General features: G+C 38.5%; 1 protein-coding gene and 1 long non-coding RNA gene across 3 annotated transcripts in view; both read left to right on the top strand.

Moving 5' to 3' along the window:
- LOC107750050 (uncharacterized) overlaps positions 1–11,319 on the top strand; it is a 13,895-nt gene extending 2,576 nt beyond the window's left edge. Inside the window, exons 2-3 of the long non-coding RNA XR_001641109.1 lie at positions 262–263; positions 11,015–11,319. This is a non-coding gene — a long non-coding RNA (uncharacterized LOC107750050). The remainder of the gene's footprint in view (positions 1–261; positions 264–11,014) is intronic.
- Positions 6,561–10,882, top strand: LOC107750049 (protein sprouty homolog 2-like). Of its 2 annotated transcripts, none has more exons than XM_016565307.1 (2): positions 6,561–7,084; positions 8,694–10,882. In XM_016565307.1, exon 2 carries the CDS (start codon positions 8,737–8,739, stop codon positions 9,658–9,660), a length of 924 nt encoding a protein of 307 aa, XP_016420793.1. In that variant the 5' UTR covers positions 6,561–7,084; positions 8,694–8,736; the 3' UTR covers positions 9,661–10,882. The 2 variants fall into 2 exon arrangements, with proteins under 2 accessions (XP_016420793.1, XP_016420792.1); XM_016565306.1 differs by having other exon boundaries at positions 6,562–7,084; positions 8,686–10,882.
- Positions 11,320–18,711: the final 7,392 nt, after the last annotated feature.

Below are 18,711 nucleotides of genomic sequence, written 5' to 3' on the forward strand. Positions count from 1 at the left end.
TTTTTTTTTTTTTTTTTACTCAGTTAAAGATACAGGGGCTAGATTAACCACTGCAGCTCGCAGAACAAAGCTTGGCTGTGTCCACGTGTGGCTATAAACCAGCGGCCGCGTCTAGAGCCAAACAAGGAGAGTTTGTGCGAACGCGTGCGCCACGACTGAAACTGAGCTGCAGACACAGTTCTTTCTTTTAATACATTTTAATGAGAAATTTTGCATTCCAACATAGCATGGTCAAAAAAAAAAAGTTGAGCAAGAAGACAGCAGTTCTTCGACCCTGCTATGTTTACATCGTAAAATGAGGCACTTAAATGGAGATTAGGTTTGTTTATTCAACGTGATCTCATGATAATTTGTATGTATTTTACGTAAAATGTGGTACTATAAAACGTACATTCACTTACGTTTTTACAGGCACTAAAACGTACAATACTGACGTATTTTCAGCATCTAAACGTACAAATAAATACGTATTTTCAGCATTTGACAGATAGATAGATAGATACATAGATAGATAGATAGATAGATAGATAGATATGAATATATATAAATATTATATATGAATATTGCAAAAACATTGCATTTCCATTATAGTTTTTGCACATCTTCTTGCAGTTTTTGCCTCAATCAAAGATTTTCAATAACTTTTTTATTACATTTCAATTTGATATCCTAAAACTATGCATATAAATAATTCCAAGGAAACCAAGCAATTATTATTTCTAATAAAACTTTTTGCATTACAATTCGAAATATAAACATTTCAACTCAACTAAAATTAATTTAAGTATGGATGGATGGATGGATGGATGGATAGATATAGAAATAAAATATTAAATAAAATATTTTGTATCACATTAAAATGCAAAATAGAAACTAGTGTATAAGCCTCCATGATTTAAACAAAAATACTCCAGCACTTTATTTGTAGTGTTTTGTATCAGTATTAGATTTGTTTACCTCTTCAAATGGGTTCACTGATTTTCTATTTATCTCTCAGTGTGTATGTGTCTGTGTGTGTGCGTGTATGTTGCATGTCAAGAGTTCCATCTGGAAAAGTACTCTTTGCGGAAGCAAAATTTGAGGAGACGGGATTGTTATTCATTTCTTTTTCTGGAGGAAGAAGAGCTTGCCAAGTATCCATTTCTTTGTCCCAGATGACTGCCGGAGAAGAGGATATAAAAACAGGAACCGCAAAATTTGTGTAATGGTTTTCATCTGAACCTAAAACATTCTGCTGTGTGTGAGCAAAAAAAGTGTGTGTTTGGGGGTCTGAAGGGGACACGAGCTGTCCAAGGATCCAATGGATATTTCATGAGTTCAAAGGACTCAGAATTTAAAAGAAAATGAAGGGCTTGATTTGTCACTTTTGTATGTGAGCTCGTTTTGAGAGATTGAGGCAAAAAGGAAGAAGTGGAACCTCTTAACTATAAAAAATGATTTAAAGAAAAATACTTGTTTATGCAACTTTTTTCCTTTTCACGTCTAAAAGCAAATGCTCTGCAGTAAGTCTTAATATTGTTTGCAGTGTGCTGGTGATTTAATCTTATGTGAGAGAGAAGTAAATTGTTTTGACTAATTTTACAATGAGAGTCACTTTATGTCTCAGCTATGAAAGGCCCACCAAAATGTATTTTTATTTCATATTTTCTTGCATAACTTGTGCATTTCCCAGAACAGAATATATTAAGAATATATTAAGCTTCAAACCCCATAAACCTCAGTACGTAACCTTGGACTACAGACATGATTGATAAAGTCCTACAGACTTCATTTGAAGGAGCCACATCTAAAGAGCACAAAATCATATAGTTTGAGCTATGCTGTTGCTAGGGTAATTTAGGTGGTTGCTATGATCGTATGTGTTTTAAGTGCTGCTATGGGATTGCTATAGGGTGTTCTGAGTCTTCGCTGCATTGCTAGTTGGTTGCTGTACAGTTCTTAAGTATTCTGAGTGTTTTGAATGTGTTGCTGTGTGCTTGCTAGAGTGTTGCTATGCTGTTGATAGGGTGTTCTGAGTGTTCACTGCATTGCTAAGTGGTTGCTATGCAGTTCTGAAGTATTATGATTGTTTTGGGTGTATTGCTATGTGGTTGATACGATGTTCTATGCTGTTACAAATGTGAGTGTTTCACTGCGTTGCATGGTGGTTGCTATGTGGTTCCTTACAAACTGTGCTGAAACATCTGAAAGGATGAAACATTTTAGACATTTCTACCAAATATGATGAGGTTATTAAACCCGTTTTGCAGTCCATTGTCTTTTCTAATTATCTTTCCAAATGTGGCGTTCTGGAACTTGTCACAGAGGTGGCCCTGCTATCAAAGCAAAACCCAGAGTATCGCCAATGCTATTCACAGGCAAATCAAGGGCAAAGATTTCATTACTTCAAATCTGGCATACCTCCTTGGAAGTGCGAGAACGGCTAAACGATGCCAGGCGAAGCCCATGCAGCTCGCCCTCGGGCTCCAAGAAACTTTTTTTTTCTTTATACGAGGCCCAAACTTCCTATGAGATCTGTCCGACCTAGCGTAATGACTGTGCATAACCTGTTTTAATTGGGCTAACTGGCTCCAGAGTCAACTATTGTGGTTTTGAATCAGCCCCCCTCCACCGTCCCCTTGTTGCATTATCAAAGAATTTGGTACACATTATAAAATGCCTAATTACAGGGCACTCTGTGTTTCCTTCCGATGCCTAGAGCTCACCAAGGGTCATTATTACTTGGCTCCATGTCCGCATGTGCATCCTTGCACTCGTTCTTCACATTTTTTCTTTCTTTTTCTTTAACACCCACTCTCTACCCATGTGGTTCACTCCAACACACGAGCAAACGGATATATGGTTTCTCTTCCTAACAAACAAATAGAATTGTACATGTACAACATCCACTCAGACATTCCCGTGATTATCTGTCAAATATTTTGGAGATGTTACCGACTGTGACTAACATGTGTTTCTGAGCACAGACTGACACTTTGTGGTTTTTGGTTTTGTTTCAAGCAACACTGAGCATGCCAGTGGAAATAACAAGGGTTGGTAAATTATATTTAAACGACTGTGAAGAGGAGATTGGTTTAACATTGCTGTCCAAAACATGATAATAAAATAAACTAGATTTGTTACATTTCCTAAAGAAAAAAAAGTGCTTGCAAATGCAAAACTCATCTGTAAATAAATGAAATTGTGTGCTGTGATGAAGTCTAAGACTTTCTGCTTTTCAACAGAAAACATTACAAAAATTAAGGGACGTAATTGAAACTTCTCGCTATTTCCGTGTCTCTTCCAACAAAATTGTCTTGAACCATGGTAAAGCCTGAGGTGACAGTGGAACTTATCTCCCAGAACAAGAAGAAAAATAAATGACACTAAGAAAGGAAAATGTCAAGCAACTGTATTAAGCTCACAAATTCATGTCACATTGAGCTTTGCTCAAAGCTAAACCATCTGTATGCATTTTGTCCACTGCTTCCTCTTTATCTTTACAAAGTATATAAGCTTTTGTTTGGGGGTGCTTTGGATGGGGGCGATAAAACAATCAAAGAAACAGAAAGACAGCTGTTGCTTGAAGAGGTACACTTGGAAATAATGCCAGAAGACTTATTTAGGATTAGTTAGGCACAAGTGTTATTTTTGCAAGCTAGAAGATAGAGAGTCAGAGGGTATTTATTTATTTATTTATGCATGTCGGGGTTATTTTTCACTCCAAAATCAGAAGAAAAAAAATGTATAATAATGATGAAATACTAATAAAAATATGCTTAAGGTTTGTTTTACTGTTACAATATTTTCATGACAGCTAAACAAATTGTCACACAACATTTGCATGACTGAAATGCAATAAAATCTAGTTTTTTTTTTTTTTTACAAAATTAGCATGAATTAAATTCAGTACAATATATATTACAATGTTTTATATTTTGAATGATACTTTACAAATGTAGCCTACTTTACAATTGATCTGTCAAAAAGTGTCACAATACAAAATGTATGCAATGTTTTGTTTGCAATATTTCATTTCGTATACAACCAAGACATTACTTGACAGTTCCCATGTGATTCACCCTACTATTTGTTATGTGTCTTATTCTAAAAGACTTTTCCCTGCATCCTCGTCCAACCCACTTCTCCCATTTCCTCATGGACCCCATTGACAATGTGTGACCAAGGGAATCTGGGCGTTCTTGGCCAATGGGAGTCCCCATGACCAGGCACAAAGCCCCCTGTCAGTTACCTTTTCACCTTTGGCTGGTGAAAAGGAGGCCCTGAACAAAAGGGGCCGCTCAGCTGGAGATGGTGGAGTCTCATGGGGTTGGGAACTCGCTCACTCTCTGCTCGTTTCCTCTTTGACTCTCCATGTTCATTTGAGGCCACCTCAAGGTGCATTTGTTCACCCCCTCCTTTTGATAACACAGAAGTAGCCTTGCCTGTTATTGCGTTGCAGCCTTTTAAAAGAAAAGTTGCTAGAGAGACAGACAGACAATGTGTCAAGGGGGGTACTTGAAGAAGACTACATTCTCCTGTGGGAGTACTTCCTATTAGCCCACAATGGTCCATACATTATAAAGCGGCTTTGTATAGAAGCTATTTCCATGCTAAGTAAACTTGTTGTATTGGTGTCTTTCATCCACTATCACCACTAGATCGGATTTAACTGGATCAGACTTTTTTGTTTGTATTTTCTCTTTTGTATATACAACTTTGTTATGTTTATCATATTGCCCATTATATTTAAATATTATTTAATTCTGTTTTCCAGCCTGACATCGGTGCATCATGGATATCATGCCACTAGAGAGCAGTAATAGACTCAATTATTTAATTTTTTTCCATTGAGTTAAATGCAATAATAATAATAATAATAATAATAATAATAATAATAATGTTGAATACAGGTAAGAAAATACAAGTCTAAAAACTGAACTCATACATGGTGGCCAGAACAACTGCACAAAGGAAGATGATTGGATGTTTAAGAACAGAAAAAAGTTGAACATTGCAACAAATTAAGCTTTTACCACTTATGTATCTTTGAAAAGTCTTCAAAAAGAGAAGAAGGTGCGTTAATGTTATAAACATAAGTATCAGCAGTGGTTGAGCAATAAGCGCTCCTGCGCAAATGTTTAGGCCGTGAAAGACGGAGGCAGTGTTCTCTGTAGGGATATCTGATTTGCGAATGAATCTTTTGAATGAACAGATTCATTTGAATGATTCTGTTGAACCGATTAGCACATTCTACTGTACTGTTTGGTTTAGTAGAAAAACTGTTAACATTATTATTATTATTATTATTATTATTATTATTATTATTATTATACACATAACTTTATGCAATTCAACAGTTTTAGATTTTTCAGTTAGCCTACCACAAACGTTAGAATACAAGCGTGTGCTGAAGTTTGACTGAGGAGGTAACAACAGGCTGCTCGGTTTCCGTTATGATCAATTTTTGACACTGTATCAACAAAACACAAGTATTGTCGTCATGTATCACTTAAGTTTATGTGATTAGTGATTTGTTTAAAATGTATTTTATAGTAGGGTGAACACACGTGCCCTTTTTCCCAGACACGTCCTGCATGGCCAGGATTTCTATATTGCCTAAAATATCCAGATTTTTTTTGTTTGTTTGTTTCCTGTTTTCATACTTGCTGAATGTAATGATCGAAAAGTAGTTTGACCAATAACATGCAGGCATTGCACATAATCGACCAATCGTGTCATACGAGAAGGTCGGATCTACAAAGAAAGGTCAAAGCGATGCAAATAGGCATACACATTAGGTTTGTTCGACCTGAAGCGGCGCTGCGCAGACCGATCGGTGTATGACATCAAAGTACTGTGAGAGCGATTCGAAAGCATGAGTAGCCGTCTGCTTTCTATTCTACAGCTCTCACTGTAATTTGATGTCATACACCGATCGGTCTGCGCAGCGCAAAACCTATTTAGGCCATATAGAAATCCTGGCCAGGACGTGTCCGGGAAAAAAAGGCACGTATGGTCACCCTATTTTATAGACCATAGTTAACATTTAGCTCACTGTAAACAGAATTTTGGTTTCAAGAAACAAACCTGACAGAAACGTCTTTAAAAAGTCGACCTAGACCCTCTCAACTAAAAGTTGTTGAATAATGTGCATAAATAATACAACACTGGGCATAATCTATAACCAGGGGTTGCCAACTGGCAAGATGCGTCCATCCAGACCGCGGAGCCTTTTGACATTATGAAATAAATAATAGTCTAAATGCCAAACGCAGTTTTCTAATAAAATCAAATTCAAAATAAAATCAAGAAGGGGTAGAAGGGGTGGTTCGCCCAGGGCGCCATACAAGCTAGAACCGCCACTGTCACAACAACAAGACGTAGCACATTTGACGAATAACTCAAAAGAATTGGTGAGGCGGCTCTTTGAATTGGTTCATTGAACCGAATCGTTCGAGTGAGCAGATTCGCTAAAATGAATCTAACGTCCTTGTGCTAGTGTTCTGTTCTGACACACACACACACACACACACACACACACAGGGAGTGAATGTTGAGTCCTGCAGAGCCAATGAGCTGGAACCGGATACGATATATCCTCTGGGACAACAGCTACTCTGTTCACCCCCTTCACTTCCACATGACGCCATTTACAGCATAAACCCGACCTCCTCTCCGGAAAGAAGAAAAAACAAGAGCTGAAAAAAACTTGAAATCAGCACAGTGTGTGCCATGCAGCCAAACATTCAACTTGCGAACCGCAACGCTACTTCTTGAAAAAAGTACTTCTTTATTTATTTTTTTTCTATAAACTCGGCTCATTTTGTTGGATTCTGGAACTTATTTTCTTTTTGGCATTATTAGTGGTTTAACAGCACAAGTTAAACTACACCGCGTTCTACTTGGAATAAAATTCAGGTGTTATTGTTTCGCGCGAGCTGCGCGGAAAAATACGCAAATACGAGGACGCGCGAGTGTTTGCTATCATCGGGATTTTTGTGAATGAATCTCCCAATGAATTGAGGACTAACCAAAGAGAAATTCCTACTAGTAGGATATACTCTTCACAACACAAATAGGGGGTTGAGGTGGTGAGATCACGGTAAGTGACATGTGATACAACTTTTTTGCAGTGGATTTTTATTTTAGTTTCATTTATTGCTTATTGTTTATTTAGTCGTGCATTTATATTATAGATCTTCGTGCTCTTCGTGACTTTTTCCAGTGCTCATGCACCGCGCCATTCTCGCAGCTGTGCAAATAGTTGCCATACGGATCTGTTCCCTACGTACTTACTTTGACTTACTGTTCATTTAAAGTTGCTAATCACTATTGAAAAACGTCATCTACAGCTGCACGTTTATTATAAAAACCATTATGAAGACCCACTATGATTTTAATAAAAACTTTACACATTTACATTTTTGTCTCATTTAAAGTTGCGAATAGACATTGATAAATGTCATCTACGTTATAAGCTTTTTTCTTTTCTTTTCTTTTTCTCTCAATAAAAACCTATAAGACGTAACACTAAACATTTTGATAATAATAAAAAATAAAAACTTTGGCTGCTGTTGCAAAGAAGAATAAAAAATGGTTTTGTACTCTATGCAAGGTTCAACCAAGTTAAGTATTGTTATAAAGTTAGTATGCATGCTGATAACCCAGATCAGAAGTTTAAATAGCAGTGAGGAGATAAACAGATGTTTAACAGACATTTTGCTGATTGGGCCTCTCCATGGAAAGAGAGATTGTGCATTGATATGGTAATTTGGGGTAGTGTTATTTAGATTGAACTCAACTGGTGCTGAGGGTCCCGGCTGAGATGTATGGTTTCATGTTTTTTCACTTCAACACGTGGATATTTTATTTTTCTGTATACAAGTTTTTTTGTTTGTTTGTTTTTTTTGTGCCAAGAGCTCTGCCCTCCATTGATAGCATCATAATACATTTGTGGACGTCATGTTATTGCTCCTATGCACGTCAGATGCTAGATTAGTAACTTCCTAATTTTATTTTAACAGTAATACTATGGAAATGTATTACGGCGAATGTGAACTTTTACATTAACTTAACACTGTGCCTGAATTATCCAGATACAAGACCACCTTTTCTTTCAGTTTTATAATAATTGCATTTTCAAATTCTTTAAACAACTGCATTTGTTTATCATTTTGGATCATTATGACTAAAATAATAGCTTGAACCACAAAGTGAAGTTGGGTTTGCTTTTAATTGTTTTTTTCGTATACCATCTTTTACAAACAAGTTCTAATGTGCTCTGCAAGGAATGAACAGTGAGAATGGTGTTTGCAATGTTAAAATAAAAACACAAGCTACACAAAATCAATGCAAAAGAATAAATATTCAATTAAAAGTTAATTGTATAGCACTTGTTTACAATACACAATGCACTTATTTATTCTTGATCTGATAATGTGCAGCACCCGAGACACTGTAGAGCAAAAGTGGTTTTGAGTTTACTAGATGTTCCATGAACTTGATAGCTGCAGGTGGTAAAGGCCCGCCCCATTGATGATCAGCCTTCCGGGGCTGTTGAGGTGGGGAGTAGTTGGGAGATTTGCATTAAGGAGCTTGCCATCTGCCTTTTCTTTTTGGCTAGTTTGTATGATTTACATATGGTTAGTTTATGGGAATTTACTTCCCTGTATACTCTCGTTTAACTGTCTGCCTTTCCCATAGGACTTCAGATGTGTTCAATGCCAGCCGGAGAGTTCCCACTTCAGAGTAAAGATGGAGACGAGAGCTCAAAATGGCGGCAGCGGCTCCTCTGGCTTGCTGCGAGCTTTGCGTGACAGTGGCAGACCCCAGACTGGGGACTCAGAGCCTTGGGAGGGTCAGGTGCTCTCCCTGGACCAGATCAGGACCATCCGCAGCAGCAATGAGTACACAGAGGGCCCGACGGTGGCACCCCGGCCACCGGCCTCCCAACAGAAAACGGACTCGCAACCTTCCAGCCCAACTTCCACCGCTTCCATTGAGCTCTCTGAACATATAAACTCCCCGAGAGCCCAACAAGCGGGACAGCAGACTCCTCAACAAGCCCCTCAGTCACCAAGGAGCGGCATGAGCAGATCCATCAGTGGCACCAGCGACGGGTCACGCAGTACTGCCAGGGCCAGTACGGGCAGCACTTCATCGGAGCAAAGACTTTTGGGAAACGCAGGCAGGACGGGTGATCGGGTGGTGAGGGTGCAGCCCAAACGTTCAGAGCAGAAGCAGGATGAACTGAAGCCCTTGGCGACAACCCCAGGCCAGGCTGCCGATGGAAAGCACTCGAATCGCTGTGAGGACTGTGGCCGCTGCAAGTGCGAAGGGTGCACCTGCCCTCGGACCCTGCCATCCTGTTGGATGTGTGGCCGCAGGTGCCTTTGCTCAGCGACAACAACAATGGACTACGTGACCTGTGTCTGCTGCGTCAAGGGTCTCTTCTACCACTGCTCCAGCGACGATGAGGATGTGTGCGCGGACAAGCCCTTCTCTTGCAGCCAGTCGCATTGCTGCATGCGGTGGTCGGCCATAAGCGTCCTGGCAATTTTCCTGCCCTGCCTGCTTTGCTACCTCCCGGCAAAGGGCTGCGTGGCGTTGTGCCAGGCGTGCTACGACTGCACCAGTCGGCCAGGATGCCGCTGCAAGAACAAAGGAATTGAGAAATAAATTAGGCTTGGTTCCTGGAGTAGCACTGGGAAGATAACCTTATCTTGGACTATCTCCAGAGCAGTGGAAAAATATTCGCAAATTGTTGTAGTTTTGGCACTGTAGACCATGAGGTGACATTGGATTGGCGGAAAAACTGGTTTGAAGTGGTTTGCTTGTTTGTTTGTTTTTGCTTTTCTCTTATCCACTTTCTCTCTTTCTATCACTCTTTAAGGGGGATAATGTTTTTGTTTTAAACTGAAGTACAGAATGTTAGCCCTATTGACATTCAGTAATATGACTGATAAAGGTGACAGACTCTCCTAACTAACTGTTTGTGAATAGTATCTGCAAAGTATGTAAATTAGCAAATGAGCTCTTTTTCTGAGAGATTTTATTTTTGTACATATAATATTTCAACTGTGAAAAGCATTGTGCCAAACCAGAGGCACCTTGACAGATCCATATATATGACGCATATATAAAACTTGTATAGTGTTGTACATTCATTTCGAATGTATATCAATCAGTCTTTTGATATGTTGCCTTATAGAAGAGAAACCTTATACATGAATTATCCCTCCAACTATACTTGTAAATTGTACAGTGACCCTAAGAAAAACTTTATTTTCTAATTTCAACACATTGTTTAGTGTAAAAATATTTATTTGAAGTTTTATTATTTTATAAAGTAATATTTATTTTGAGAGGCATCTTTATAGGCATCACCCCAACTTTGAGAAACAAAACCTCCTCTGTTGTTGCTGCAAAAAAAGGGTGACAAGGGTGTCAAATCCGATGCATATGTTCACTATAAAATAGAAAATATATTAACGTTTTGAAATTAAACAATGCATTTTCTGTGTTCTTTATGGCCTGCTGTTGGCCTTGTTTTTAGCCTTTGAGCACAAAGACCCATTTCAGAAAATCTACTGTTTTCAATCGCCTTTGTTTACCCGATGGATCTTCTGTCAGGGTCGTATTTCACGTTGCGTTTATGATGACAGCGATGATGTTCGCAGAGCTTCAGTTTCGAGGTCATCTGAAAATAAAGCGATGAAAGTGATAGTGTACGTTGGCAAATCAGCAAAATAGGTGCGTTACTGAGAGATTCTATCGATGAGATCTTCCTGCACAAAGGAGATCAAGTGAAGTTTAATATAGCTCACTATAAATGCCACATTGACTATTGTTTGGTGTTGACTGTTATTTCATGAATGATCTTGCTTTAACCGTGGCCATTTGGAGATGTGTGTAATCTTGACTGGAAAATTGCAGAACTCTGTTAGTTTGTGTTGTTCCGGTTGACCAAGAAAACTTGACAAATCTTTAGTTATGTAATAGTCACACTGAATTTAGATGTCTGTGCATACAGATCAAGTCATCAAGTTATGATTACCAATAATTAACACCAATACTTGGAACAACAGCTTGTCTGATAAAACCACCCAAACAAACTGATCTCAGATCGCGATCAACCCCAGTTCCTTTACAAAGAAGCCCTGATCTCGAGCCAGACCTTCAGGGGTAACTTCCAGCCTCCCCTGCCAGCAGCGGATACTGGCTGCATTTACTTCCATGGGAAACATCTGGCACTGGTTTAATCATTGAAGTATGCGAACCACTAGTTGACATCAAGAGGATCAGAGATTGTTTCTGTTGGCAAGCCATTGTTTGCTACGCTCCCGCCAATCCTTGCTTGTGTTATGGAAACTGCCCTGTGGGAATATTAAGTGTAGATATGGTATACGCAAGATGCTTTATCAATTCTGCTTTTGAGGAAATTTTTGCTCCCTAGACACTCTGCAAGTTGATTGGATGCGGTTGTGTAAGGTGTGATCTTTAACCTTTCAGAAAGGGAAATATGATTGCTAAAACATAACCGATAACTCCGTTTGCATTATCACAACTTTATTTGAATAAGGCATGAGCAAAATCACTTGAAATAAAGTATTATTTTAAAGTAGTGGTTCTCAAATTCAGGTCTCAGATTTTACATTCCAAATAAAGTGTCATGAATTTGCACCAAAATTGGTCTACAACAAATATGCACAAATATATGGTTAGTTGCAGTTTTAGTGGTTTTCATCACTGCAACCCATTTTTAAGAGTACAAACCATCAGTTGGGTATCACTCTTTAAAACTAAAGCAGCTTAAAATGTCAAGGTCATGACGTTGATTCTACATTGTTTATAGTAAATGTCTTTAAAATAATATATTTTGATCTCGCAATGCATGCCTCGTTTTGTATAGTCACAAAGAAAAAGGCTGTGCCTATTTCCCGTTTTCTTCCTTGTGACATGATATGCACTACTAGCACTGTTTGTTCAGCATGTTAGCGCATGTTTGTTTTTTTGCTGAGGTTTTGAGTGACAGCCAGCCAGCTTTCACCCCTCGGTAGGGATGAGCCCCCTTCCACGTTTATGCGGCAAAAAACAAAACCGTCCCGATCGCTCGAGTGCGTCGTTTTCCGGCTTGGCTCCCACCCATTGTTTTAAGCTGTGAATGGCAGGGCAGTGACGGGAGGTTGGTTTGCTCAAGAAAGCCCCGCAAAGGGTTAAATACATTACTTTAAATGACAATGGGCCAACAGTTTACCCCCACATTCGAACCCTTGTGTATTCACCAACTTTTCAATGGCCCTCAGTTATTTCACCGCCTCTTCAACTACCTGCTTGGTATTCTCACAGGGCAGCCTCTGAGTGTGATTGTGTGTGTGTGTGACAGCACGCACGCGCATGTTTCCTACTTTGCGTGCGAGTGTTTAGCAGCTGCTAAATGTGTTGTTATGGGTGCAGGCAGCACAAAGGATAGATGGGAAAAATGACACCCTTTTGAAAGAGCTGCAATTGCATGCCAAGTTCAAGAGAAATGGAGAAATATAGATTTCTCCATTGAGCAGAAAAATGGGTCAGATAAAGGCTGGGAGGGTTGACCTCAATAAACAGACAACAGACGGGACGGAACTTACTTTGTTTAAAAAATGAACACTAGTATTAAGTGCTCGCCTAGGTCGGAACGTTATCGTCAAAAGGAATGGATTAGACCATTGGGAAGTTATTTAATTTGTCATTCAAGACGTTATGTACCCATCTATCGATGTTTGGTATGGTTTGAAAGGGTATTGATTACTTCCATCCTCATTCTAAATTTAACCATGTCAATGAGGACAAGCTACACGAGCAAAGAGAGATAACCCTGACTGGTTACCACAGGACTAAACTTGGGTTTGAGGGTTTAACACTGCAAAAGATCAAAAGTGCTTTTTGAAAATAAAAGAAAAAAGAATGAGGTCAGCTTAAAATAACTGAAAAGTACCTAACAGAACAAGATAACATGCACATTTTCAAGATCCTTAAATAAGCCTTAATACATGGTTGTATATAAATTTTTTTGTTTGTTTGTTTGTTTTTGCAGTGCAATACATAATCACAGTCAACAGGCTGTCAAAATATTGTGCATGATATGAAACAATTCATTCACATTTAGAGAAAAAAAAAAACACTGTTAAACACAGTTAAGAAAAAAAAAAGTTAGTAGAATTTGAAAAAGTTGGTAGAACACTGCAGAATCCAAACTAAAACTATATATATATATATATATATATAGTTTTTATTAACAGATCCTCAGATCCAGAGACACCCCCATTGAGCAAGAGAATCTGAAAAAAGACGCATTTGTGCATTTGTGCAGCAAAAGAACGAGAGAGAGAGAGAGGGGAGAGAGAGAGTAAGCAAGCAGCAGAGAGAGAGAGAGGAGAGAGAAGGAAGGAAGCGGCCCATTCTTTATACGCCCATTGTCTGACCACCGGGCTTAAGCAATCAAACAGCAATGTGCCGAGAGAGAGAGAGAGAGAGAGCAGGATGAGGTGCTCGATGGGGGCAGGGAACGAGAGCCCATGGTCTGTGTTCCATCCTGAAGTTTTTAATCTGTGTCTCTGGCAGTCAGGGGCTTCCAGATTTCTCCACATTCACAATCTGTATGCATTATAAAACATGTTCTGATTCTGATTAAAAACAACATTGGCTTTGTGCACAAGTAACTTTCTTTGAACTTTAGGATGGAAACATACTTTAAACAAGTATGCAGACATTTGCATGTGTGCTTAAGATAGAGAGGGTTTAGTTAAAGTTACCATCAAGTATGTGCTCCAAACGGAAGTGTTATTAAGCTAAAAGCTATAAAATTATATAAAATGTTGACTGTTTTAGTTAGTCTGCTAATGTTCTCTTCAAACTGTTGTTCCACCAGTACATGATCTAAAAACTGACTGTAGAAAAGACGGTTTATGCTAATGTCTGCTATAGTGCCCCTTGTGGCAACGCTGGGAATGCAATGTGCACGTGTAGTCTGACACTACATTTCAGACCTTTTTGTTAAATTTAAGAAAAAATTATAAATTTGTGGTAAAATCATAAACTTACAAGTGCTAAAATCTTACTTGTGTAATTTGCTTGCACCATTGTAAACTTATACCATGAAATTATACAGCATTTCCTCGCTCGCTCTCGCTCTGCAAACTCAAACGACATTCTAAAACTCGTCCTGACATTCCTGCCTGAATGAGCCTTCGGCTTTACCCAAAGGCAGGGGAAGATTAAGTTTCCGAGAGAAAGAGGGATGAAATTCCATAATTGCATGGTCCTTTCTCTTCCACCCTCCTTCTGCACCTTCCCACCCTTTCTCATGTCAACAACAAGCACCAGCTCTTTTCATAACTTACATGAAATAAATTCATCATGAAATGCAATCATTGATAGTACTTTTTATTTTACTTTTAAAAATTACACTATACAGCAATTACATTATACTATGAATATTTTGACTTTAAAAGAAATATTATTTAAATATGAAAATAACTTATGTAGCTTATTCACAGTCACTTATTATGTGGAATTTGACAAGTTGAAATATTGAAACAAGTAATAGTTTTGTAATATTTTATATAAAATTACATAATTTTTTATTCGTTGTGGCAGTACCTTAAATTGTGCAGTTTGAGGAGAAATGTGAAATGTACAAATTTATCACCTAGTAAAATAATTTAAAAAATTTAATTTAATGTAAATAAATTCAATACAATACAATAGACTTACATCAAAGGATGGAGCCATATCTACAGACCAGAATATCAAAAAGATGGACGTTTTAGACCTATGCCAATAAGCAATCACCTAGCAACCACCCAGAACACCCTAACAACCAGCATTTTGGCAGTGACTTTTGCATCATCAGCCGGCAATCACATTTTCTTGCATAAATGTCAACTATATTACAAAATATAGTCCTTACAGGTACTTCAAGCTTCAAATTGTGCAGCCTAACCTCAAGTTTAAAAACAGTTTCAAATCACAACTGGCATGTAGGTATACTGACATTCTCACACACACAGGATATGGACATGACTCTCTGTCAGTGACGAGAAAGCATGCACCTCACAAATGTGTTTCTGAGAAACTTTAGCTTGTCTGCCATTTCCTGTGGAAACTAACCACACAATCCATCCACTAACAAGCATGACAATGAATAGACCACACATCACATTACATACAGTGGCCCCAGAGAGTATTTGGACACTTTGATGCTAAAGTCACACTTTAAAATGTCACTGCATTAGATCAAACAAGTTCTCTAAACAAAACGTTTTTGCATTTTTTTTCTTGGTCTCAAGGTGATTTTAAGTGGATGAGTGAAGTCAGTTTCCCTCAAGTTCACACAGGTGAAATTTATTATGCTAATGTTTCACACCTACAAACTGCCACAATGTGTTTTGCCTTAATTTCAAACTGTGTATCTTTTGTTTAGTCATTCGAAACCTAAGAAAACTTTTGCCACTTGCTTTGATATTTTATCTAATTCATAGCCATTCACAAATTTTAAGTCTGACATAAGTGTACAAATACTTTTTGGGCCACTGTATAAATCAACTTTTACATTGTCCCTAAGAAAGAAAAGATACATCTGATTTAAATAAATGGAATGCATTAAAAATGGCATATGTTAAAACTTAAATACTCAATCTAAAAATGCTAGGGGAAACAAGCAATTATTAAGCATTTATTTTTCATTTTGCTTTAATCTTGTTTTCTCCCGAGAAGGTTCATCTTTCACATGCACTCACTTGCATTCATATTTTTGTACATAAAAAAAAACCTGCACACACAAAGAAAACCTCACAATGAGCATGCACGGACACATGGCCGAGCACCGGAATTATTGTGAATCCAGGGCATATCAATTATCTCTCTTTAAAAGAGAAAAGAGCGGAACCAGCTCTGGAAAAAGGTGAACTCTGGGACAGTGAAAGAAGAAATGAAAGAAGCCTCTTTAACTTATGTAACAGGCGTCATCACACATTAGGACTTGAGAGAACTTCCTAAATGAACAATCCAGCCTGGAGGCAAAAGGAAGGAGGGATGGGGATGCTGGGGGGAGAAAAGAGGGATAGAAGGGCAGTGGTCTTGCCTTTGGGTTAATTGAGTTAAAGGACATGAAGGAGCCCTGGAAAAGGCCTGCGTGGTCGTTAGGGTTGGTGGGGGTACAGGACTAATTACAGAGGAACACAGACAGACAGAGGCTGGAAGCGCAACAGGCTTTTGGAGAGCGGGATCACAGACTGAGAAACGTCTGGAAAGAGGGAGTCAAGGAATTTGTGTTTGCTGATCTGTTTATTAAATAGTCTGAGAGGTCAACTAAATATTCAACTTTTTGTTATATGTTTTATCTCAAAGTTCATTCATTTTGTCAGTTGTTCTCATTAATACACATTAAAACAACTCAGAACAACGTAGCAACTGCAATGGAATAAAAAACAATATGTTTCCCTTAGCGACTCCCTATTCAACTGCATAGCAACAGACTAAAGGCAATTACCCAGAACACTCTAGCAACTTTCCAAACACATTCAGAACAGCTTAGCAACACCATAGAAACTACATAGCAACAGATTAAAACCATCTGATCCCCTTAGTAACTAACTAGAAACCACACAAAACAGGTCAGTAGCATTCAAAACAACTTAGCAACTGAATAGAAATGTGATAAAAACACACAAAACGCCTTAGCAACCACCTAGTAACATTCTAGTAACCACCCAAAACACCCTACTAATGACATAGCAACCATCCAACTTTAAATGCCCATGCAATTTCCCAGAACACCCTAGAAACTTGCCAAAAACATTTAGAACACCTTAACAACACCCTAGAAGCTGTATAGCAACAGACTAAAAACCACTCTGATCCCCTTTGTAACTACTTAGCAACCACCCAAAACAGGTCACTAATCACTCAGAATACCCTAGCAACTCCATAGCAACATACAAAAACTGTTTTAAAGGGGTCACTTTAAAGGGGTCATGAACTGAGAAATCAGATCTTTTCACATATAAGAGATCACTGTACTATAAAAACATCCTCAAGATTCCAGCTTATATTGAAGCCAATCTGCCAAAACGACAGGTTGTGGAATGTGTCACTTTATGACATAATAGTGTGGCTAAACACCACCTCCGCAGAAGAAGATCAATGCCTGCTTCTACATCACTGCTTGTTTAGCCCCGCCCACCGATTTGTGCATGTAGTGTATATAACAAGAGAGAGGCAAACACAGGTCTATGCAGAGTTGGCTCTGAAGACAAGGAGACGCTGTGCAGTGCCAAGTTGTGAAAAGCACAGTCTTTGCATTGCCTTCATTCTGATCCCAACATTAGGAAAGGGCGGATGAACTTTAATTTTAAAGAAGTTATAGACTGTGTCAATAGGAACTTGGGCCTTTGTTCACTTCATTTTACCGCGGATTCGTTTACAAACAAGGCACGATTCAACGCAGGATTTTCAGAAAGATTGAAACTAAAAGACGATGCTGTGCTGACTATATTGAATCCGACATTAATATTGCACCACACAAGTCTGAGGACCTGTTTTTATTTTGTGGTCACTATTTGTCTGTTAGTACAGGTCGCTTAATATGTACCAAGTATTTATGTGTTTTTAACCTAAATCACAGCAGCGTCCATCTATGAAAAACTGCAAAACTGATAGCCAATCATAGAAGTGGGAGTTTACTTCAGAGTCTCAAATCCGCCACGCCTATTCAAACGGAGCGTTCCAATGAGGTGGTCAAAACGGGACAGATTACGTCTAAATTAGGATGTCTTCATAACATTATAAGTGGACCTCAGAGAACAGTACAAAATAAAAAAGAAGGCAGTTCATGACCCCATTAAATGCCCAAGCAACTACCCAAAACCTCAACAATTACCTGCAACCACCTAGTAACATCCCAGTAACCACCCAGAATGCCCTAGCAACACCCTAGCAGCAGGAAAAAGTCAAATTTAAATGCCCAAGCATCCAGAACATCCTATAGCAACATGATCAAAAAATGCATTCTGAAAGCTTTAGCAACCTGCAACATGCTGTAAAACACACAGAACACACTAGCAACTGCATAGCACAGAAAAACATAGATCATATTTTCTTCAGAAAGTTTACAAATTGTGTATGTTGTTCGGGGCTCAGAATGAGGAGAAGCTCATATAAATGATAGGAAAGCCTACGGCCAGCAGCTCTAGATGATGTAAACAGTGTACTGGACTTCAGGCCATGCATCTACTGGATGGATGAGGTTGTCAGCCAAAGTGTAATCACAGTACAACACTAACACAACAGGAAAGGCAAAAGCTACACATGACTCCACTCAGAAACATCTCAACCACAAACACGAAAAACGTCAACAAAGCCCCGCCGACCTGCGGCATGTCGACATGACACAATACCACATGACAAATTACAACAAATTATATTGTGTCAATTTTATTGACACGTTTCTCTGAACGTACCCAAAGGAAACTATTACTGAGATGTTGCTCGATCATTGCTCGGGGAGTCACATTTCATGTAAGTGTCATGTATCAAAGGTTCCTCCAAAAATTTGTTTGTAATAAATAAAGAAATAATTTTATAAAATTGTAAAGATTTTTATAAATTATATATACATATATATATATATATATACAGAGGCGGACAAAGTACTCAACTCCATTACTTGAGTGAAAGTACAGATACTGC

The sequence above is a fragment of the Sinocyclocheilus rhinocerous genome, unplaced genomic scaffold (genome assembly GCF_001515625.1).
Source record: "Sinocyclocheilus rhinocerous isolate Xijiao unplaced genomic scaffold, SAMN03320098_v1.1 scaffold1956, whole genome shotgun sequence".
Lineage (NCBI taxonomy): Eukaryota > Metazoa > Chordata > Actinopteri > Cypriniformes > Cyprinidae > Sinocyclocheilus > Sinocyclocheilus rhinocerous.

What these genes read in the sequence shown, in the direction of transcription:
- LOC107750049 (XM_016565307.1), top strand. Translation starts at nt 8,737, where the DNA reads ATGGAGACGAGAGCTCAAAATGGCGGCAGCGGCTCCTCTGGCTTGCTG.